Source organism: Stenella coeruleoalba, assembly GCF_951394435.1.
Source record: "Stenella coeruleoalba genome assembly, chromosome: 8".
Classification (NCBI taxonomy): Eukaryota; Metazoa; Chordata; class Mammalia; order Artiodactyla; family Delphinidae; genus Stenella; species Stenella coeruleoalba.
The window spans coordinates 65618928-65644585 of NC_137154.1; the positions used below are offsets into that span (position 1 = coordinate 65618928).

The 25658-nt window shown below is 36.8% G+C and overlaps 1 protein-coding gene across 2 annotated transcripts in view; it reads right to left on the reverse strand.

Annotated features, from left to right (window-relative positions):
• NOX4 (NADPH oxidase 4) overlaps positions 1-25658 on the reverse strand; it is a gene marked incomplete at its 5' end in the record, with an annotated part of 147344 nt that overhangs the window by 18341 nt on the left and 103345 nt on the right. The window contains 2 exons of one of the 2 annotated variants that reach the window (XM_079930233.1): positions 1288-1407; positions 20187-20268. In XM_079930233.1, the coding sequence (XP_079786359.1) occupies positions 1288-1407; positions 20187-20268 (202 nt within the window). The remainder of the gene's footprint in view (positions 1-1287; positions 1408-20186; positions 20269-25658) is intronic. The other variant, XM_079930234.1, reaches the window with a different exon arrangement.

The window sequence follows — 25658 nt, forward strand, 5'->3', positions numbered from 1 at the left end:
TATATGCATATCACCCATTTCCATTTGAAGGCAATAAACTAAACTCCTGAATTAAATAATATCAGCTCTGCATCTCAGGAAAAGAAAGTTCTCTATTTTCAGTGAATTCTATCACTCAGCAGGGCTCCAATGGTCATCTTGCCCTGGCTTCCAGGCAAAATGAGCCAAAACCATTCCAGAAAGTTAGTTTTTTACACCCTTCTTAATAATTGTTAAAGAAAGAGATTTCACAACCACCTACTATGTAATTCATTCTAGCAACTCACAATTCCAAGTCTGGATTCCTCCTTATAATTATGAAGTAGGCTTGAGGTTAAGAAAGTATTCTTCCTTTTTGTAAACTTTAGGTGTCCAAATAACTTGCAAAACGTTTTCAGAAACAATTTCTGGTTTGGAATATAGTTATTTTTCGAAGAACCTTCAAAAAGTCCCAGATTTATATCAAGTATCACTTCAACTTATTATTTCTTTTTTAGTACTTCATAAAACAAACTTTTAATGCAAATTGTGTTTTCTTGAAAAGTGAACAGAATAGATTTTGTTTGTGGGTTTCATGACAATTACTGTCCATTAATTTTTGCTTATAATGCTAGAACTAAAATAACTGAATAAGTATATCCTGGTTAAGCAATCTTACCTTTGAAATTTTTATTCTTCAGTCGGTTATAAATTTGCTGAGTAACAGACCAAGGAATGATGTGCTCATTTGTCATCTCCTCAGAAAGGTTTTCCCTGACCATACTTCTAAAATAACCCGGGCCCTTTATTTCTATATCCCATTAATCTCTATTCTCTTCATCATAGTTCTAATATTTTCTGAAATAATGTTATTTATGAATTTTTCACTGGTTTATTTTCTTCCTGCCCCATTTGAATGTAAACGTTTTAAGGGCAGAGACTCTCTTTAGTCATTGCTGTATTACCAGAAACTATAAGATGAATCGGCACATAGGTGCTCAAAAATATTTGTTGCTAAATGCGTTAGTAATGCCACTTGCCCCTGATGAGAAAGTAAAGAAACAGAGGCTGGTGGAATGACTTTAACAGAGGAAAAGGACAGAGGAATGCATAATTGTGATACTGACGTTATTCTACAAGAGAACACGCTGAAAGCCATAGACCACGTATTGAGAATCACTCAGTTATTCCCCTTATCAGTCAGTAAATGGAGTTCCTTGAACAATAAGTAAAAGAATTCTGGAAGGAATTACTTCTTACTGAAAGAGAGCTGTCTGAAATATTGACAGTTCTCTACTTGGACTAACATAATGGATCAAAATGACATACAGCAGAGTGTTGAGTATTGATGCAAAAGGAGTTACTCCAATGCCTCCAGCCACGCAGAGGCTAACCTCATAGTTCAGTGAGTCTTCAAATGGACTTCCAAAGGGACCATCAATGTAGAGCCTGTGGACAAGGCAGACAGAGGTGGAAAAAATGAAAATGAGTTAAATTAAATTTCTATAATACGTGGCAAACATGATAAATCTAGTGTCTAGGCTTTGTGATGGCTCGGGCCTCATTTCATTGTTTCTCATAGTGATAAGCTTAAAGGAACAAGAAGTGTTGTTTATGAACTGTCAATATTAACACAAGCACATCTGTTTCAAAGCATGGGTATTTTGAGGGAAACATTCATTTAAAGTGTAGGGAAATGTATATAGGACCATGATAGTTAGCTAAGGACTAGTTAAGGCTTTGATCTATTTTATTATTATATTGGACTAAATTAAAATATCTTGGTTTATTGTGTCTAAATTCAATAATATTATTCTCCATGGTAAAGATAGCAGCAGAAATATTTCCTGAAACGCTTACCATGTGAACAGAAAAGAAATTAACCCTGTTCCTCTTCTTGCCCTGGTTAGGTTGATTAGTATAGAAATAGCCAGAGCACACTCTCAAAGGAATCTCTGATTACTCTACTTGTGATTGTATATTCAAATGTATGTGTGTGAAATCCTTCTTAACTACAATGAAACTTGAAAATCGTTCACTCAATATTCATCCTCCCATTCTTTCTTGCTTTTTTTTTGATTGAAGTATAGTTGATTTACAATGTTGTGTTAGTTTCCAGTGATTCAGTTATACATATACATATATCTATTCTTTTTCAGATTATTTTCCCTTATAGGTTATTACAAAATATTGAGTATAGTTCCCTGAGTTATACAGTAAGTCCTTGTTGGTTATCTACTTTATATATAGTAGTGTGTATATGTTAATCCTAAGCTCCTAATTTATCCCTTCCCCCGCTTCCCCTTTGGTAACCATAAGTTTGTTTTCTATGTCTGTGGGTCTATTTCTGTTTTGTAAATAAGTTCATTTGTATCATTTTTTTTAGATTCCACATATAAGCAGTATCATATGATATTTGTCTTTGTCTGGCTTACTTCACTTAGTATGATAATCTCTAGGTCCACCCATGTTGTTATAAATGGCATTATTTCATTCTGAGCCATTATTCATGGCTAAGTAATATTCCATTGTATATGTATACCACATCTTCTTTATCCATTCATCTGTCGATGGACATTTAGGTCTCATTCTTGCTTAGTAAAAAAACATTAACGTTATTCAGGGAAGCAAAGTGCCCAGCCAAAATACGACATTTCCCAGACTGTCTTGCATCTATTTCGGTTGTGTGACTATGTTATGCCTAATGTGGTATAAATGGAAGTGTAGTTAGGAAAACTGGAAGGTTCCTTGAAGGAAGCTGTCTCAGTTGAAAGTTGCATCTCTATCCCTGTTCCCTTCTTTCCTCCTTCCTGGTGCCTGAAATGTTGACTTGATGGTCTAAACACTTATGATGACTATAAAATTGCCATACCCTCTATGGACTGCCTAGTTCCAGATATCTTTATGTTAAAAAAAAAGACCCATATATATAAAACACTGCCATTTTAAAGCTTTTTTACTATTACAAAAAAAGACTTTCTTAAAAAGTAGTAACTGTCCAGGGCTTCCCTGGTGGCGCAGTGGTTAAGAATCTGCCAGCCAATGCAGGAGACATGGGTTTGAGCCCTGGTCCGGGAAGATCCAGAGCAATTAAGCCTGTGCACCACAACTGCTGAGCCTGCGCTCTAGAGCCCGCGAGCCACAACTACTGAGCCCGTGTGCCTAGAGCCCGTGCTCTGCAACAAGAGAAGCCACCTCAATGAGAAGCCCGCGCACCGCAACCAAGAGTAGCCCCTGATCGCCGCGACCAGAGAAAAGTCTGTGCGCAGCAACGAAGACCCAACACAGCCAAAAATAAAATAAATAAAAATTAAAAATTAAAAAATTAAAATTTTAAAAAACCTAGCAATTTAATTAAAAATACAGTATATAAAGGTAAAAAAAATACTTTTTCTTAGTTGACATTAAGTGGATAATAAAACTGAACAACTTTATAGTGTTTTAAAGTTTACAAAACACATCTCTATAAAGTTCTGATTTGATCTCAGATCAATCCTGTGTTTGGCAAAAATGGACATTCCTCCACATATTCTATCTGGGTTGATGTCAAAGGAAATGTTATTTTTAATGAAATTTCGGAATATAACAAGCCTCTGGGGTAGTGAGATTAGTGAGAGAATAGCTATCTTTGAACTAAATTAGACAGCCCAAAGATTATTTTTCTAACCAAAATAAATTTATAGGCCTAATCTTTCTGTTTATGTAAAGATACTACAATGTAAAACCAACAGCTTTTTCCTTGACTATTCTGACGTCAATAGAGCTATGTGACTGGCACAGTGCTACATGCTTTAGATGAATTATTTGTAATTATTAAACAAGAGTTAAGTGGTATTATTCTACTTCTTCAGTTAGGAAGCTGAGGTTCTAGAAGTTTAAATATTTCCTCAAGGTCACACATCTAAGAAGTGGTTTATATTGACCACCAGAATGAACTCCATTTCTATTTATGAAACCAAAAAAATCAAAACTGTCTTCTTAAAAAAGGAGTTCATTCTAATCCTTTCAACCAGAGAAATAATGAATTGAACCTTTTTTTCACTGAATATTAACTCTATGTCTGAAAATATTTTTACCTTAAAGTCTATTTTATCTGAAACAATATTTCTTTGGTTAGAATTTCTCTGCTGTATTCTTCACCTTCTTTAACTTTTCAGTCTGTCTTTACCTTTATGTTCTGAGCAAATCTCTTGAAAACAGCTTATTGCCCTGTTTCATTTTCTTATTCCAGTCTGACAGCCTTTTCCTTTGAACTGTAGAATTTAGTTCAGTGATGTTGAATTACGTACCACAATATCACCTGTACTGTTTGTCCAACTTTTTGTTTCTTCCCCTCTTTTTTTTTTTTTTTTGACTACTTTTATGTTAAGTGTTGGTCTCTGCTTTTACCTTTCTGTAAGTAAATTACGATTTTTCCTAGGGTGAATTTATTTTTATTATGTTGCTTGAGATTCATTGATATCCCTGAATTTGAGCTATTATTTCTTCAAATATTACATCTCCTTCACTCTCTCTTTTTCTCTTTTTGAACCTCTAATGTAAAGGAATGCATGAACCTCTCACTCCATCCACCATACCTCAACCTTTCTTTCATATTTTCCATGCCTTTGTCTCTGTGTGTTGCATTCTGGATAATTATTTCAGTTCTACTTGACAATTCATTATTCTCTCCATGGCTGTGATAAACTGCTCAAGTTTATGATATTGTATCTCTCACTTCTAGAAGGTCTATTGGCTCTTTTTCAAAAGTGTTTTGAGAAATTTGATTGTCCTTTATCTCTTAATCATTATTTTAATACTCTCCTTTATTTCTTTTGACATATTAAACATTTGCTTTATACTTTTTAAATATACATTTTTACTAACGTGATATGTTTCATTTTTTACAAAATACGAGCTCTTTGGTGCCTCATGTATAGGAATACTTTGAGGATTAAAATGTGTCCCTCCAAAAGAGTATTTTCATTTTCCTCTTCCAGGCCACCAAAGGATGCCATGAATCTGGAATCACTTTAAACTAAATTTTTGTCTCTGTGTTTAGTGGGCTATATACATATTGTGAATTCAGTGTTTCAACTCAAGTGAGAGGGAGCTTGTGGTTACTAAATATCAGGGGAGATTTCTTTTTTCTTTTTTTTTTTTTTTTGCGGTACGTGGGCCTCTCACTGTTGCGGCCTCTCCCGCTGCGGATCACAGGCTCCGGACGCACAGGCCCAGCGGCCATGGCCCACGGGCCCAGTCGCTCCGCGGCACGTGGGATCCTCCCGGACCGGGGCACGAACCTGCGTCCCCTGCATCGGCAGGCGGACTCTCAACCACTGCGCCACCAGGGAAGCCCCAGGGGAGATTTCTTTTCTAATTCCCTTCAGAACCAAGGACAAAATAAGTCAGGAGCCCACTGACTTCTGCCCAGCCGACTATTTAATCTCTAGTTTATCCACTGGGCTATTTGCAGGGGTCTCTGATCTGCTCTCCAACCCTCTTCAGAGCCCAGGACTTATCTCTTGTCCACCACCCATATGGCCTGTTAAAACCAGCTCTAACTTTTGGGGATAAATACATATGATGTTAGGAGCAAATAGAGGATTTAGCACTCACTTCACTTATTCATCTAGGTAGGACATTCCTTATGGGTTACGACCCCAAGCAATTATTTTTATCTCCTACCATATCAAACATGTATTAAAATTACTAATGTTTGTGTGCTTAGATTTTTAGGCTTTCAATACTAGTAAGATTATTATTGAGCATCTAGTGTGCTATATTATGTTTATTTTTCACTCTTAAATACACACATACACATACATAAACATATAGGTGGATCCTCACTATTGGAATTAGTTCCTATAGAAAGTTAAGGAGAATTTGTTTTTGCCCTTTGATTTTGTTTTTTTTTTTTATTGTGCTGGCTAACTTAGGCTTGATCTGCTAATATGTGACTTGAAATGCTTATTAATATGCAAAAACTAGTTCAAATAATATAAAAGAAAAGCTACCAAGCTCTTCAAACTGTGCACACACTAGGTAGTTAACTGGAAACATGAATTATAAGCTGACCAACCCCTAGTGAATCTTCAGGTAAAACACCTAGCCAAATTTCACACCCCATTCCAACATATATTTAAACCCATCTGCAAGCCACACTAAAATAAAATTACCTCTGAAAGCTTTTAGAGGGAATATATTCGGTTAAAATAAACACTTTAAGATTGAGTTTAGATCTTTAGTTTAGACTTTTATACTACATCAGCCTTTCCAACAAAGAGTGTTATTTTTTAAATTGTATTTAATTTGGAATGTTATTTATTAAGATGATAACCGAATCTTTTTATTTTCTGTCCACTTATCTGCATTTAGGTGCAAATATTTTACAATTTCTTTTTCTCAAACAAATCATTCCATCCCTTTCCTAGCTTTCTTCTTTTTTCCACATGGCAACTTATCTCCTGCTGAAAGCAAGGTATATAGCTCACTGGCTTAGTTGCTGGCTAATTTTAGTGTGAATAAACTCTTAAACCTCAAATTTATTTATGCTATATTTTGTTTTGTCATTTCTTTTCCATTAGTGTAGAGAGCTCAATTCAATTAAGAAATAGAAGTAAAATGTCATTATTATGCATCTTGTCTTCACAGGCAAAAAAAAAAAAAAAAGAGAGGGTAGGGGAAGAAACAGAAAACGTGGGACAAATAATGAGTACAAAATAATTCTGTAGAATGTAATTCAACATAAATGAACGAACATCTTCAGCTCAACGGGAAAGACTGTCAGACTAAAATAAGACAATAAAATTGAGTCATGGGTTTTTTCAAGAGAATCAGCTAAAAGATAGGGTACAAAAAAGTTGAAAGTTAAAGAATAAAGATATAGGAGGAAAATTTATTCGAAAGCAAAATATTTGTAGTCAACACTTAGTTCAGATACAACAGACTTTAAGGAAAAAACATGTTACAGATATTATGTTACTAATCATTGGTAATTCAGCTCGGTGGGGTGTGCTTTCAGATTTTCCTTTGTTATCAAAGATAGGTGACCATGAGGCAAGAGACTTCTTTATTCTACTCTCTTCTTTTCTGTACAGCATGCTGAGCACTCCTCTCTTCCCTGGTTACAGATGTGATAAAATTTGACCTTGAAAGGAAGGAAAAGCCTTTCATTAGGCTTTGACTAATATGTGGTATATTTCCATCCAAAGTGTGGTTCTTGGACCAATAGCATTAATTTTATATGAGAACTTGTTAGAAGACAGAATTTTAGATCCAACCTCAGACTTACTGAATCAGAATCTGTGTTTTATTGAGGCCTCTGGGTGGTCTGTAAACACATTAAAGTCTGAGAAGCACTGCTCTAATGCGTCTTTCCAGAGAATTCCATCAATGTTGATAATAAAGTGAGACTTTTCCCTCTATTTTTCTTTTGTATTCTGTGAATATTATCTTCTTCGTGACTTTATAGAAAGTGATGATTCAGTTATTTCAAGATCTGGAGGGTAATGTCTGCTACCTGAACGTGAATCTTCTCCAAAATTGTACGATCAATAAGGAATGCCAATAAAATCATACATAATTCATATCAGCATTACCAGGAGACAGAGAATAACTATTGTAGAAAAATGATCACTAAATACCAACAGAAAAAAAGAAAGTGGTTGAAAAGGAAGACAGGCAAGTAATGTCATATACATATATATAACTGTAGACTCTGAAATCAAAACCAAAACAATGACACAGAACTATATTTAAGAATATAATCCAAGAAAGTAAGAGTTCAGAAATACCATCAACAAAATCTCAACCTATAAAGTTAGACAGCCTTTGGGAATTAAGTGTAATATTACCATATTTTGTGAGTATACGGATTTTAATGTTTTGTCTCACCTTCCTCTGCCATCATTTTTCTCCTCCCTAGGTGATTCTGGAATAACAGAACCCCAAAATGCTGGATTTCAGCTGTGATAGAACTTACCAGCTGCAATATTTTTCAGACAGGAAGAAATAATCACTCTACTGCTATAAGTTTCTATCATTCTAGCTTCTATGCTTACTCTTTGATTGACTAGAGGTTTTTAATCAAAAAGAGGTAAATATAAGATAAACTCATAGAATCAATGGGTGTAACAAACAAAATGCTACACATGAAAGTGCTTTGAAAACAATAAAATGCCATAAAAAATAAAACATATTTTTATAAATACAGCTAGCCCTATTGTCTAGGAATCACCAGATTTCCTCCTTGGGTTTTACTACTAACTCAAAAACCCAGGAAAACCAGGACACTGTTAAAATAGTTTAGTTCAGTTGTTATTTCTAGTTGCTGGCGTACAATAGGCACTAAAAAATTTTGGTTGAAAGAAGTGCTGAAAGAATAAAATATGCTCAACACGTTCATTTGCCTTTAATTTAGAGACAATACACTTGCAACCTCATTCACTAGAGGGGAGAATGCTCACAGTAGGGTAAAATTTTCTGTTCTCAAAACTTTCACAGCAATTACTTTCAGTACAGAGATTTTAACAGCAAAAAATAGCCGTTTAAAATCCAAGTAGGAGGGAAAATTGCAACTTAAAAGAGCTATTAAAGAAAATTTAAGGAAGATGAATAAAACTATGCGTTTACTACATAGTAATATAGTAAATTAGAATGTAGGCTCTAAATCGAGTTTAAATCATGGCTTCAGCAGCTAGGAGCTATGTAACCTTGAGCAAGTTACCTATCACTTTGTACCTCAATTACACTCTTTGTAAACAGAAGGTTATGTAAATAATACACACCTCACTGGTTACTGTAAGGATTAAATGAGATAATTCAGGCAAGGTAAAGACCACTGGTTGTCTACCCTTTATCTGTTTTCTCTCCCTTATTCCCAATTGGTGGTGGCGTTACAGTAATGTATCCACTTAAGGAAAAAAAATGACTCTATTTCCCACCCTTTCTTACAAAGACATAAGACCCACTTTAGGGTAATAGGATGTAAGACGCTTGGGGTTGGGGTTCTGGGCAGCTCCTTGAAAAGGAGGACGCTGACTCAGCTTGCCTGCACCTTTTATGCCCTCTGCTCTTCTTTCTTCTGTCTGGAAAGAGAATACGATGGCTGAAGCTGAAAGAGGCATCTTGCAATCGAGAGAAGGAAAGGGGAGTTGCAGACACCTCAGATGTAATATGCTGACCCTGAATTAACATAAGCCACCACTTACCTTGGTACTTCTTGTCACATGAGAAAAACAAGCCCTCATCACTTTTAGCTATGTTTCTGTTTTACGTAGCTGAATGCAAATATACTTGATAAAACTTTTATCATGGTGCCTGGACATAGTAAGTGTGTGATAAATGTTAGATTTTATTATTAATAATAAAGCGTTATAATTTACATACATTTAATGCTGATGCAAATGTACATTTCTGGAAAATTATTTGCCTTTGTTATCTTCATCTGATTAACTTTTACTTTAAAAGTGATTCTAATTTAAAAAAAAAATCAAAAACTATCTCAGACCCTTACCTCCCAAAACCTAAAATAAGGTATCATAATAATAGATACTCCTCATTGAACATTTAATTTAACCCAGGACCTACCTAAATATTCTATATACACCTTCACTCCTAATTCACACAACAACCTTTACAGGAAGGTATAATCTCCCTTTTACTGGGGTGGGAACAAAAACTCAAAATGTTAAGTAATTTTCTCAAGGCCATGTTTCTATTAAGAAGCGTTACTAAATTTCTTGTAAGACTGACTCCAAAGCTCATCTTCTTAATGATCACATATTAATGATTACAGTCAATTAGAAATTATTTTGGTTAGGGATAATACATAAAGGCAAAACAAAATATGAAAAGGGCACATTGTATCAAGGAACTCCTGGAAATTCCTGCTTTGCAGGATGGAAGGGTTCAGAGCCATCCTTCATATAACAGTTGTTTCTGGGAAAAAGGTGAATGTGATTAACTGTTTCCCTGGAAAGGACAGTTGCAGTTTTAGACTATTCCTTTCCCAGGAAGTAATCATATCAATAAAAACAACAAGGAGTGGGAGGGAGTTAAAAAGCTTGAGAAAGTCTTTGAAATCTTTCTATCTTTCTCTAATGGTCCTCAAATGCTAGTGTGCATCAGAATCGTTTGGAGGGCTTGCTATAAAACAGAGTGCTGGCCTCCACCCCCAGATTTTCTAGGTCAGTAAGTCTGGGGTAAAGTCTGTGTTTCTAACAATATCCCATGTGACATTGATGGTTCTACAAGAGCAGGTAGGAGGATAGAGAGTGAGCTGGCGCAGGTGGGGATTTTAAATATGGTGACCCAGGCAAGCCCTTAACATTTAAGTTAAGACTTGGTGGGAGGTGGTGGGTAGTGGACCACACTGCTTAGACTTTAGGAACAACTTAAGGAAGAAAACTTCATCAGCAGAGGGCTAAGAAATCTCCGTAATTAATGGGTGAGTGATTAATACATAATACAATCTCATGCATAAATAAAAGCGACATTGTTCGAAAAACTGCTTTGACTGATGTCTGTTTCTTGGAGTTCTGAATCATTTAATCAAGATTTTCCAACAGAAACCGTTAATTAATTTAGGGGCTGCAAGGAGAAAAATTCTTTGGCTAGAAGTTCCATAAAACAAGTATATTATCAAAATTATACTACCATAACCATTATGAATAGATTAATTTTTAACTGCTTTTTTAATATTCATTTTTACTATAGGTTCATAAACTGTTTCTAAAATCATGGCTTAACTTTGGTAATATCTCACTCTTCTAGAGCTGAGAATATTGTTGAGGAGCTATATATCACCTTATGCAAAAAGGAGGTTGTTTCTATCCAAGGATGTTAAGATAGGATTTTAAGATTTTTAACAAAGGAAGAACTTCAGGCCACTTTCTCTCTCAACTGATAGACAATTTCTGAGTCAAAGACAAATAAAAAATTAAAAAACTAAAAACAGCTGATGTCTGAGAAGATGTATGACAGCTGAGAATGCAGGATGAGGCAGAACAAAGAAAGTAAATGGTCTCAAAGGCACTAGATGGAGAATCCAACCAATATGCTTAACTTAATCTCCTAGAAAGTGTTTACTTCCTCAACTTGTTCTAAGATTTCAGCTTCCTGACCTCCCAGCTACAGGTTCTTCTTGGCCCCATCCTTGAACCAGTTCTTATTTGAGTCCAGAACCAGTTATTCTCTCACTCAGCACGGAGGCATCCTTATTCCTTGTCCATTAGTCTTGCACTAACAGAGTTCTTTGACTTATCATATGCCTGAGCAGAATGTTCACAATTTCAGCAGTGCCTCAGTTTTTGTAGAACTGTTCGGTGTTTTTTTTTTTTTTTGGTGGTCCAACTTGCTTTTGCAGTCCTGATGGCAGGGTTTTTACTTGTGAATTCCAGCCCAGGGGCTGGGACCTACTATCTATGGATAGATCAGCTTAATTTTGACATCATGCTTGCCTAGATTCGAAAATATTCAAGAATTAAGAATCCTAAAAATATCAATTTTTTTAGATCTCCTGCCAGCCAGGTGTTGGAATATTATCTACTAAATAAAAGAAAACCTAAGTTTAGGGATGAGAAAATGAGAGAAAGTAATCCTTTAATATTATGTACATTATGAAGAATGTTATGATTAGCTGTGATTGTGGAAACTACTAGAACAGCTGTGCATCCGTCATAAGCAGGCCCACAATAGAAAGAGTCCCTTCCTGAGTAATCACTGTGCCATCAGATCCCATCACCCAGAGCCATCATTGTTGGGCAGAACATGTCCGTTCTGGCAGGATCTAGACTGGAATGAAGGGATAGAACCTCACCACCCTGCCCTGAGGTGAGGCATAGCTTTGGGAAAAGGTAGAATAGAGCTGGGAATGGGGATACTAATGAGAATTCACATTTGCAAAAAGTCAGGTACTTTACATCATTTTATTTAACAATCACAAAGCTTTACGAGGTAGAATTATGCCAGGCACTGTGTGTTCCTCAAAGCAACACTAGAGGGAAGGTACTTATCTGTCTATCTACCCACCCATCCCTAGTTCCTGACACAGAGCTCCTAAACTCTTCTACATATGGGTACTAAGAAAATCTTTTATTCTAGTATTTAGTCTTTGACCCTTATTCCTGACACAGAGCTCCTAAGACCTTTGTAATTTCCTCAATGATAGGAGCCTCTGGCACAGAGTTCCTATATTCTTGGAATTTCCTGATTCTAGGAATGTCTCATGTTCTGATGAGACAATTCTTGGTGGGCTCCAGGATGCAGCTGGTCACCAGAAATGCCAGGCCATGATTAGAAGCTTGGAAGTTTCAGCTCCACCCCCACTATTCTCTGGAGAGGGGAGAGGAGCTGGAAATGCAGTTAAAACTGACCATGCCTCTGTGACGAAGCCTCCATAAAAACGGGTTTAGAGAGCTTCCAGGTTGATGAACACATCTACATGCCAAGGGGGTGGTGCATGCCAACTCTATGCGGACAGAATCTCCTGCACTTGGGACACTTCCAGACTTCACCTTATGTATCTCTTCATCTGGCTGTTCGTCTGTAGGCTTTTTCATATCCTTTATTGTATAATAAATCCGTACGCGTTTCCCTGAGTTCTGTGAGCAAAGGACAGAATCCAAGGAGAGGATCATGGGAACCCTGATTTGTAGCTAATTTGGGCAGACGCTGTAAGACGCTTGGGAACTTACTACTTGTGATTGGCATCTGAAGTGGGAGTGAGCAATCTTAGGGGACTGAACCCCTAAGCTGTAGGGTCTGCAACTAACTCTGGTTAGTGTCAGAATTGAACTGAATTGCCAGACACCCATCTGGTGTCAAAGAATTGGTTGGTGTGGAAAAAACTCCCATGTACCTGGTGTTAGAAGTATTGTATGTGAGAGTAAAGGAGAAACAGGGAGTTTTTCCTGTAGTGCTAATATTGTATTTGAAATAGAGGGGAAAAAAATCATGTTCAGAAAGACCTCCCACTTGTCCTCAGTCACGGGGACAGTAAGCCAGCATGCGATACAAGTGAAACTGCTTGAATTCCTTCCTTAAAGTCCTTCCTCTTCCCTTCCCTCCCCTCACCCTTTCATCCTCTACCTCCTCTTCTTTTTGTCCAATAGTCATCCCATTCTGCTGATTGTGCCTCCTAACATTCTCAGACATCTATCTGCCTTTCCCTATCCTTTATCACTTCCCTCCTGAATATGAAATATGATCTCTCAATGAACCACCCACTTTCAGGTTCCATATGCTGTTATACTCTTTGTTCCATCTATAAAAAGCCTCTTCATCTGGTTCCATAGCACTTGTCAAGATTTTCCCCAAAGGGAAAATTAAACTTTACATGAATTGCCTAGACAGGAAGGCACTTTATCTTCACTTCTCCGATTGAATTTAGTACTTCTCTATAATTTATAGGACTTATCATATTGCTATAATTAATTTCTCCATTAAACTCTGATTCTGCTTTTCCCCAATGGGACTCTAGGTCCCACAAAGCCATATACTATGTCCTAATCATTTTTGTATTTTCAGTAATTATGACAGCTTCTGGTGCATGTAGTTTTTGAATAAATATTTGAAGAATGGAAAAATGGACAGATGAATAAATGAGAGGCAGTATAGCACAATTAGGTATAATTTGGGGGCCAAACAGACCTGGGTTTGAGACCCAGCTCTGCCATGTGACTTTGGATAAGTCACTTAACCCCTTTAAATTTTAGTCCCTTAATCTGTAAAATTTGTAAAATTGGGAAAATGGTCCTACCTAACTCATAGGGGATGGTAAAGATTAAATGAAATAATGCATATAAAGCACATAACACAATCCTGGCATGTAAAAAGTGTTAAATGTTGCTATTTTTTATTATGAATGAGAATAACTTCACTCAGGTAACAAATATATTACAAATGTGCAGATTGAACAAAAATTACTGAAGTGGGAGGGAGGGTCTCTGGAGGAAGAGGAACTCAAAACTTTCTTTGGGAAGAGAAAGGAAGACAATTTGGAGAATAGAAGACATCTGGAAAGGTCATCTGAGGCTCTGCAATTTAAGTATATTTCTCAATATCACTGTTTCAAGCCATTTTTAAACAGCCCATTGGAAATGACGTTAAGTTGAGACATTGCTTTTATTGTCCAAATAATCAAGGTTGTCCTCTGGTGGCGAACCAAGCCAAAAAGAAAGAGCTCTGAATTTTGTCATAAATAGTATTCCCCTCTCTAAACAGTTCTGACATTAAGCATTCCAGAGAATTTGATCTTTATGAGAACGAAATAGAGATACGTGACATTTTGTTCCTGTTTTCCACAATATTTTTATATGTATTATGATTAAACTTTCAGAGCCATTGGAATATGTTTTGCTGGCCTAATTGCCAACATGGTTGCAAGTCATTTGTGAGTGAAATTATGCCAAATGTCTTCAACCGTTTTACATCCCGAAGCTGCATTTACAAGGATAAGAATATTTATAGCTATCCTCAATTCTAAATACATTACAAACCTAAAGCCTTCACCGTTAATAATGATGATGACAGCTAAGAAATGAGCAACAAAACTTAAGCTCATTATCTCCATTTCTTTCCTCTAACCTATGAATCAATATTTACTTTATATTAAGTATGCATTCATTTCCTGCTTTTCACTCATCTATCTATTTCTGACACATCTACTCCTGCTCTGCGAATTTTCATGGTGCAACGTCTTCTATGACATTCTGATGAGAATGGATGTGCCCGGTTTTGGCAATGGGTCAACTTTGAATTCAGGAATGTAAGAATGTGACTAATTAGCGTGATTATAATTTAGAACAATGTTCCCCAGCATCATCGCAGGTAACATTTTTTAAAAATGGCTTACCCTTAAAAAACACACGTACACACACATTTCAAGAACTAGTCAGTTCTCTTCATGAATTCTTTCCCTAAATAAAAGACACCCTTTTCCATGTTTCATTATCTGTTAGGTGTCTCTATAAGATGCTCAAGATTATAGGGACACTATGCTCACTAGAGAACCCACTCCCAATCCAAATTACCACAGTCCATTCATCAGCCTATATTAACCAATGTAGATGAGTCTCACTTAAAGGTCAGCTACATTATCCTCTGTAAATATCACTCTGTGACACCATGTAATATAGGGCAAATAAGTCACTTCTTAACCCATATTTTAGCTCTTAAAATGTATTTCTCACAAATGGAGTCTATATTCAATGAGTCAGTAAAAGAATCAGAATAATCTTAATGTAGTGTGAATGTAAATTGATAGAGCCACTATGGAGAACAGTATAGAGGTTCCTTAAATAACTAAAAATAGAACTACCATATGACACAGCAATCCAACTACTGGGCATATACCCAGAGAAAACCATAATTCTAAAAGAGAAAGGTACCACAATATTCATTGCAGCTCTATTTACAATAGCCAGGACATGGAAGCAACCTAAGTGTCCATCAACAGATGAATGGATAAAGAAGATGTGGCACATATATACAATGGAATATTACTCAGCCATAAAAAGAAACAAAACTGAGTTATTTGTAGTAAGGTGGATGGACCTAGAGTCTGTCATACAGAGTGAAGTAAGTCAGAAAGAGAGAGACAAATACCGTACGCTAACACATATATATGGAATTTAAGGGAAAAAAATGTCATGAAGAACCTAGGGGTAAAACAGGAATAAAGACACAGACCTACTAGAGAATGAACTTGAGGATATGGGGAGGGAGCAGGGTAAGCTTTGACAAAGCGAGAGAGAGGCATGGACATATATACACTACCAAACACAAGGTAGATAGCTAGTGGGAAGCAGCCATATAGCACAGGGAGATCAGCTCTGTTGTTTGTGACCACCTAGAGCGGTAGGATAGGGAGAGTGGGAGGGAGACACAAGAGGGAGGGGATATGGGGATATATGTATACATATAGCTGATTAACTTTGTTATACAGAAGAAACTAACACAACATTGTAAAGCAATTATATTCCAATAAAGTTGTTTAAAAAATTATATTGTTATATCTGTAAGTGCCAAAAACTTATCTGGTAGAATTCAGCAGCCAATTCTATGTTTATTAATATAAAAACATAATGTCATTTACTATAAAGCAGATCTAGCTGCTGAAATTTTAGCGACATACAAATAAATTAAACTCTCAAACAATTACTAAAAAAAAAATCTTAATATAAATAGATATACGGCATTGTGAATAAAAGCAACAAATACTAACGGTTTGATTAAACTTTCAGCTTTCTAGAAATCTTTGTGTGTCACAAAATTACAAATTCCTTGACTTTTAGTTATCTTCAATAATGAATAAATGAGAGTATATCTGAGAATGAATATAAATGAGAGAAAAAATGAGAGTATTAAAAACCATGAATACAAAATTAGTTTGAATTAGGTCTAGACACACAGATTCCCTGCCCACCTGTATTTACTAATTGGCCCTACCACAACTTTCTCTTCTACCACAACATTCTTTAAGTGGGTATTGTCTACATGCACAGAGTTTTTGCTCCTATGCTCTTTCCTGGACCAACTCAACACTGCCTAGGCACAGCACAAACAGAATTATATTATCCCTTCTACATCCCCCAGCATCTCCTAAAATTCTGCCAAACTAGACATTAAATCAGCTATGGGAAGATGAAAATGGTTAATATTCTGTAACTTAAATAAACTAATTGTATTTAATCCAGAATTTTATGTAAATATTTTCAGCCCCAGAATCCTTTAATTAGCATATTTTCATTTGATAGTTCAGAAAACTGAAGCTAATAAAGATGTTAAGTGGTCACCTAAGTGGTGTCTCACATCAGCATCTCGCAGTAATTTAGAAATATTGAATAAATAGTACTTCCCTAAATATTAGTAAGGGTGGGTTGACGAAAGTATCTTGACATAAAAGCTATCCTGCAAGATAAATGAACAACCTATTTCCTATGGTGTTTGGAAACATGCAAATCTAGTTAATTCTAGATGCAATTTTAAACGAATAGCAATAAATAACACCTGCAGCTAAAATGCAGTATTTACTGTGTCAAGCTCAGTTCAAAATATTTTATTACTTCATTTAATCTTTGTATCATGCTTGAGTGGTTAAGTATTATTATCTTCCTCCTTTCACACAGGTGGAACTGAGGCACAGAGGGTTAGGTCACCCAGGTCACCGAGTCAGCAGGGAAGGCAATCTGCTTCAGAGTCTGCACACTGAACGGCCGTAATACGGTGTGTGTGGCATCAATGGGTGATTTTTATTTCTTTAATCTGCAGATGTCAAAAAGTATATCTACTCCAAGGGTTAGACACTGACAAAGGATTGTCACATGATGTCTGCTGAATATTAGAATGGATCACATCACTATCAGAAAAGAAATCTAAGAACAAGAAGGATACTTGTAAAGCTAAGGAAACCTAGGGAAACAACTGCAGACAGATGACCAGTTGAGAAACCATTGTAAGTCTCCTTTAAACAATGGTATCAGTCAGACAGTAAGCCTAAGAGGCAGAAAAGCAAGTATCACTGGCCCCTGCGAATAGCAGCTGTGGGCAAAAATACTGATAGACATGCATGGAGCTCTTCAGGCACCTCCATGCTCCCTGCCAACATGAACATGAGTAATGTACCCATGCAAGGCTTCTCCAGGCACATGTATGTCCCTGTGAGTACTGGGAAGAGACTGGAAGATTACTGCTAGAGATTAAACCTGGATTAATATCTGAAACAATGAACAGATAATTCAGATTATGTATTTATTTTGTGACCAGAATTAAGTAAATATTATCATAGCTATGAAATCAGGAAAAAACTAACTCAGGTGAAGTTCAGTAAATACTTGAATAAACTGCCAAACTGATCAAAGAATGAATCATTCAGCATCATGATGAGTTTTGATTAAATATGTGTAAACCAAGCTCTAATTCTTTAATTTGGTGACTGTTTTTTCTATTTCAGATAATAATTTATTCATTCTTTAGCCTGTTGCATACTAGCTAAAGAGAGTAAGTAAAGAGAGTCAGGTTACTCAAAAAGTAGAGGGTACTCCAAGCTTCCACAGGAAGGATCAAGACACCAGCGTACATCAGCTTTTAGGGAAGAGAATACCTAATAAAAACCTGGTACTTCCTTATTCTCTGGGAAGATGAGGCACATTGCTTCAACCAATTAATACACTGTGGCATCTAAGAAAAAGTCTATTCCATTTAAGAAAGAGTTATCAAGATGCTAAAGAAGAATAAATTCCTAAAATCATATCTAGCATGTGGTTATTTTGAAAACCACTTATTAACATAGGCAGAACACTCTATGACATAAATCACAGCAAGATCCTTTTTGACCCACCTCCTAGAGAAATGGAAATAAAAACAAAAATAAACAAATGGGACCTAATGAAACTTCAAAGCTTTTGTACAGCAAAGGAAACCATAAACAAGACCAAAAGACAACCCTCAGAATGGGAGAAAATACTTGCAAATGAAGCAACTGACAAAGGATTAATCGCCAAAATTTACAAGCAGCTCATGCAGCTCAATATCAAAAAATCAAACGACCCAATCCAAACATGGGCAGAAGACCTAAATAGACATTTCTCCAAAGAAGATATACAGATTGCCAACAAACACATGAAAGGATGCTCAACATCACTAATCATTAGAGAAATGCAAATCAAAACTACAATGAGATATCATCTCACACCGGTCAGAACAGCCATCATCAAAAAATCTACAAACAATAAATGCTGGAGGGGGTGTGGAGAAAAGGGAACCCTCTTGCACTGTTGGTGGGAATATAAATTGATACAGCCACTATGGAGAACAGTATGGAGGTTCCTTAAAAAACTAAAAATAGGGGCTTCCCTGGTGGCGCAGTGGTTGGGAGTCCGCCTGCCGATGCAGGGGACACGGGTTCGTGCCCCGGTCCAGGAGGATCCCACATGCCGCGGAGCGGCTGGGCCCGTGAGCCATGGCCACTGGGCCTGCGCGTCCGGAGCCTGTGCTCCGCAACGGGAGGGACCGCAGCAGTGAGAGGCCCACGTACCGCAAAACAAACAAACAAACAAACAAAAAAACTAAAAATAGAACTACCATATGACCCAGCAGTCCCACTACTGGGCGTATACCCTGAGAAACCCATAATTCAAAAAGAGTCATGTACCACAATGTTCATTGCAGCTATATTTACAATAGCCAGGACATGGAAGCAACCTAAGTGTCCATCAACAGATGAACAGATAAAGAAGATGTGGCACATATATACAATGGAATATTAGTCAGCCATAAAAAGAAACGAAATTGAGTTATTTGTAGTGAGGCAGATGAACTTACAGTCTGTCATACAGAGTGAAGTCAGAAAGAGAAAAAACGAATACCGTATGCTAACACATATACATGGAATCTAAAAAAAAAAAAAATGGTCGTGAAGAACCTAGGGGCAAGACGGGAATAAAGACACAGACCTACTAGAAAATGGACTTGAGGATATGGGTAGGGGGAAGGGTAAGCTGGGACAAAGTGAGAGAGTGGCACGGACATATATACACCACCATATGTAAAATAGATAGCTAGTGGGAAGCAGCGGCATAGCACAGGGAGATCAGCTCGGTGCTTTGTGACCACCTAGAGGGGTGGGATAGGGAGGGTGGGAGGGAGGGAGACACAAGAGGGAAGAGATATGGGGATATATGTATATGTATATATGCATAACTGATTCACTTTGTTATAAAGCAGAAACTAACACATCATTGTAAAGCAATTATACTCCAATAAAGATGTTAAAAAAATACGGCTTCCCTGGTGGCGCAGTGGTTGAGAGTCCGCCTGCCGATGCAGGGCACAAGGGTTCGTGTCCCGGTCCGGGAAGATCCCACATGCCGCGGGGCGGCTGGGCCCGTGAGCCATGGCCGCTGAGCCTGCATGTCCGGAGCCTGTGCTCCGCAATGGGAGAGGCCACAACAGTGAGAGGCCCGCGTACCACAAAAACAACAACAACAACAACAACAACAACAACAACAAAATATATATAAATGAATCCTTACATTTAAAGGATAGAAAACAGGAAACCAGATGAGGGATTAGCTGTGAAGAGCTTGAGACATTATAGTGCAGGAGATGCTCTAGTTAGTTAGGCTAGGTTTTTCAGGCCTTTTCAGAAATCCTAAAATGGAAAAATTTTTTTCTTTGCCCTCCCAAAGCTCGCCCATCATTATGCCCATCCCCTTCACAATACCTAGAGAACTCCTATTGCTTACTTGGGATAATTTCTAGATTGAATGAAGGGCAGAATCTCGGAGTCTTGACTAGATGGAGGAAGGAGTAAATCTCGAAATCGTTCTGTCAAAAGAAAAATAAACAACAGGCTATGAAAAAAGTCATAAAAGAATTTCAAAATAGAATTATTTCCTATTCTTTTAATTTGTTAACTATTTTGACTGCATATCTTGTATTAGAAATTTACCCACAATTTTATGTACTACCAAAATAGGTTTTTATTTCACTTTAATGACTGCATATTTTTCTAATTAAGATGTCATAACAACTGCATATATAAAAATAACAAGTATTTAGTATTAGTTTATACTAATAAAAATTAGTATAAACTAATACTAAAATCTTATAATTGAAAGGTTAGAGGAAACATATATGACCAATAAATATACCAAGAGATGCACAAACTCATTAGTAACCTGGGAAATGAGAATTAAAACCACACACCATAAGATAGCATTCACATTATGTGGCATTCAATTGACAGAAATTAATCTCACAAGACCAAGTGTTAGGATTATATCAACATAAGCTCTTATATAATTCTGGCTGAAATGCAAGTTGGTGCAATAGCTTTGGAAAACAATTCCGTATTATCTTTTAAGTTTAACTTTTGCATAGCCTATGAGCCAATATTTCCTTCGCTAGGTATATACTCTGCAGAAACTTTCAAATATGTCTCAGGCAGAAGAAAAAGAATATTCATAGCAGCACTGGTCAGAACAACATAAATGGAAACAACTCAATTGCCTAGGAACAGGAGAATGGATAATTTGTGGTATATTCACACAATAGAATATTCGTTGAAGTGAAACAATGAATTCAGTTACAAATAAAAACACAGTGAATCATACTAGTATGATGTTGAGTGAAAAAAATACCAGCAGATTACATATAGAAGAATATTATTTTTTGTTGAGTTAAAAACTAACTAAGCAATGTGTTATTTGGGTATGTTATATATGAAACAAAGAAAACCAGTGAAAAAAGGGATGATATACACAATTCAGGACAATGGTTACCTTTTAGAAGGAGTGAGGAGATGAAATAGGAGAAAAGCAAAAAGGCAGGTGAAAGAAATTGTTAATAAAGTCATATGTATTCATTATAGCATCATAAATCAGTGAATGAATGAGAGCCAGAAATTGTCCAATGATGACAGTGGGTCATGAACCAAGAATCTGATTAATACAATTCTGTATTCATGAATTCATAACGAAGGAAAGAGGGAGAAAGGGAGGAAAAGAAAGAGGAAGAGAAAGAGACAGGGAGGGAAGAAGTGAGACAGGAAACAGAAAAGGGAAAAATGGAGTGTGGAGAAAGGAAGAATCCTCAGTTCTACCTTAGAAATAGTTATAACGAAAAGCTATCTGCACTGATAGAGTAATCTATCGCTCTAATACTGATCCCACATTTCTAGGATTAGATGGTCACTATCTCTGGAGTCATCCCTAGGGAAGGCTTCCTTGGTCTCTCCTCTTTCTTTCTTTCTTCCTGCCAAATCTGGAATAGATGGCCCTGCTGGGTACTCCTAGTACACTCTGTGCTACGCTCTCATGGAATCTATCATATTACATTTTTACTGTTATATACATTTGTCTATCCACCCCTCCCCCTCCTCCTAGTAGATGGGTATTGTGCCACCAGGATGCAGAACACTATCTGATACATATTAAGGTGTTAGATAAATATTTGTTGAAAGACTATTTCTGATTTCCATTTTTACTGGATACAGAAAACTGTTTGCCTAGGTTAATCTTAACGCCTTTTGGAAGAGCCCCACTGGTCATCGATCAACCATAAAAAGCCAGGGGACCTGTACTCTAGCCTGGACAGAGTCACACCATCAGGCTGAGAACAGAGTACAAAGCTGAAACGCTGCACTGCAGTAACCATCACTAACAAAAGGTGAGTAATTTCCACAAAATACTGAAAATCTACACTTGACGATGACTCACCCTTTCCAGGCTACTGAATAGCCAGACACTAAACATTTGTGAGTACAGTGGTTAACAAGTATGGCTGAGAAACAGGATGTGGATTTTATACTCATATTTATTAAAGTAGATCGAATCAGATGTTTAGCTGACCTCTACTCTGCATTTTGTTTTCACCACTCTGACAGTTCTTACAATACACTTGGAGAGGAACTAAGAAAATTCAAACAGAGGTGGCTATACCCTACAGTCCACAAGTCCAAGAAAGCATACTTTATTTTTCTCTCCTTTAGGCACACTTACTCTTTAATTTGAGTTCATATCTTTTAAAATTAAATTCTATTATTAACTGATATGCTGCTTTTTTTTTTTTTTTTTTTTTTGCGGTACGCGGGCCTCTCACTGTTGTGGCCTCTCCCGTTGCAAAGCACAGGCTCCAGATGCGCAGGCTCATGCTCATGGGCCCAGCCCCTCCGTGGCATGTGGGATCTTCCCGGACCGGTGCACGAACCCGTGTCCCCTGCATCGGCAGGCGGACTCGCAACCACTGTGCCACCAGGGAAGCCCATATGCTGCTATTTTTCATCAACGAAATTCATGATTATTTCAATGAATGAAATTCATTGTAAATTTTTCTGATGACATGACCCATGCTTTTCAGTCTACTTCCCAATTTATGTAGCATCCCATTTAATGAGTGATTTGCAGTGTTTCTCTTTTTCCTTCTTTTGCCCCCCATTTATGCCTTTCCTAAAATGGGTCTTGAAAAATAAAAGCAAAACCCAACAGCAAATATGAACTTTACACATCAAGTAAAGAACTGTTCAATCAAACAGCTATATTAAATATGATATATCCTTGGGCGCTGAAAATTAATATAAGTTAAAAAATCTCTGGAGATGACATTATACTGATAGGACTAAAAAACAAACAAAAACCCACCCTCTACACACACAGCAAAAGTAGCATATAAGAGATCATTTATTAAGCTACCCAAACTATGAAATCTATAATTAGTATTCCTACATCTGGAGCATCCTTTAATCTGGGTATCATAAATGCAAGGAATACCAAGTGAACATGAAGACTCTTGAGTAGCTAGCGTGACTGTCAAAAAAAAAAAGTTCACATATACACAAACAGAAAATATACACAGTACCTTAAAACTGTCCTTTTTAAATTTTCCATTTTTATACCATATGTATAAATTCCTAAATGAGATTAACTTTTTCCCGTAAAAGTATAATGATTGCTTATTTTTTCTTTATGAGGATAAAAATAAATGATAAAAATTATCCTTAGAAAAGTCCAAGTAAGTGAAAAATTGTTTCAAATGCTTACATTAATCCTTCTTTAGTCTCCTAAATTTCAGCTATTAGCACCCCATTCTTTATCTGATGCTAAGGAAAAGACCAAAATAAATTGATGTTTCCTCTGTTAAATAGCAAAAATTTTAAAATAGTTCTTCTTTTCTTAGAGTAAAATGTCACACCAGCTGATCTGCTTTCTCAGTAGGCCCAAAGTCTGTTTCTTAAGAAAATGGCAGTTATCCAAAAACTAGAGCTCAGTCCTTTCACAGGGCTTCTTAGAACAATTTCATTAAAGCCACTGAAAAGAACCAGAGGATTTTCTGCAAAGTGATATTTTGATGAGCTGACTAATGATGTGATAATGTCTGACCATAATCTTCTACCAGTAGGGGATATATCTTAATTAACACAAGCTTTTGTAGCCTTTCACCCACTGTTTCTTTCTCTCATTCAATCAACAAAAGTATTCCCAGGCAACAAGACCTGGATGACATGCTGCACACAATTACATTAATTTGGGTTCCCTGGACAACCAATTGTGAGACAACATACTTATTTATTTGAAAACAAAGATGAGAAAACTAAAATACTCTTTCCAATTTTAACAAACTGTTTTGTACATTTACTGTGACTCAAATTCTTTATTTTCCCTTTAGTGGAAAATAGGCAATCTGCAATCCTCCCCAACATGCAGAACGTAACAAAAGCAATAAACATTTGCATAACAACAAAAAACAGTATGCATATATATTCTTGGAATGAGAAAAAATAAAGTCTTCTCTCTACCACTATAATAATAAGGAAGAGAAAAAGCAAAAAGCACAGTCAGCAGGTAGCCTCCAGCTGTCAGTTACATCAGAGTCTGCCTTAGGTGCAGGGGAATTGCCTTTCCCAGAACAGCTCAAATCCAGTGACTGAACAAGGCAGGGGTAGTTTAGCTGTACACAGGCAACTCTGATGGGCAAAATTTGCTCCAAAGCTTCCTGCCACTTTGGCTGAGGCTTCATAGAGACTACATGGTGGTTCAGGTTCTTCCTGTACCCAGTTTCACTGCCTTCCTCTTCCCTTCACAGGTGTGGATCTCTAATAAGCATTTTACATTCACAAATTACTTCTCAGAATCAGTTTCTGGTGAACCCAACCTGCAACAGGTGGGTTTGACAGAACTCCACTTTGTACTTAGAGCTTCTGCAGTGCTCTTGGTTACTACTGGGTGAGATGCATGAATGTGTGGTTAAGTCAGAATAAGTCATTTCCTTTCCAGCTCTTTCCAGAGGTAACATAACTAACACCTTCACTGCAATACAGATGCTCGTTGTTAAGAAGAGTTGCTCTCAGAAATGCCCTCAGACACACATACCCTGGGACAAGTAATACCACCTAATCTGGGCTGATGATGGGAAAAATAAACAAGTGGCCTTTCAGGGCACATAGTATACTAGCCAGTTGCACCATGCCCCATGCTGAGGTCCATAAGACGCACATGGCCATCAAGCCTTCAGGTGACAATGTCAGGGGAAATGTAGAAAATTATAATTTAGGTTGGTACGAAAAATGTATAGGAAATAGAGGTTAAACAGTCTAATGTATAGGGTAGCCTGAACACTCTTCTTATAGTGGTTTTGTCCCTTATCATGAAATGTAGTAACTTATTTCAACAGTAATAAGCTAAGAAAAGATAATGATTAATTTAGAAGTAAATATTGGGACTTCCCTGGTGGTCCAGTGGGTAAGACTCCGCGCTCCCCATGCAGAGGGCCCAGGTTCGATCCCTGGTCAGGGAACTAGATCCTGCGTGCATGTCGCAACTAAGAGTTTGCATGCTGCGACTAAGAAGTCCGCATGCCGCAACTAAAGATCCTGCATGCCACAACTAACACCCGGCACAGCCAAAATAAGTAAATAAAATAATTTATAAATAAACAAACATTTAGAAAAATAAATATTAAATTTATTTGTCTTTGTCAAGAAAGTTGGTGATGAACATGCAATTTGAACAAAATGTTTGTATTTTGCCATCCACCCTGGAAGCCATAACAATTTCACTGAATACATGAAAACACTCAAATCTGTTGATAATGAATCAGCATCTACTTCAAAAGTTATTATTTTATGAAAAGACTGGTCCAATGATGATAATTTAACACATAAATATGTAGAAGGTGCAGTAGGTGATCCATGTCATGAAAAAAAAGTAATTTGACAATAA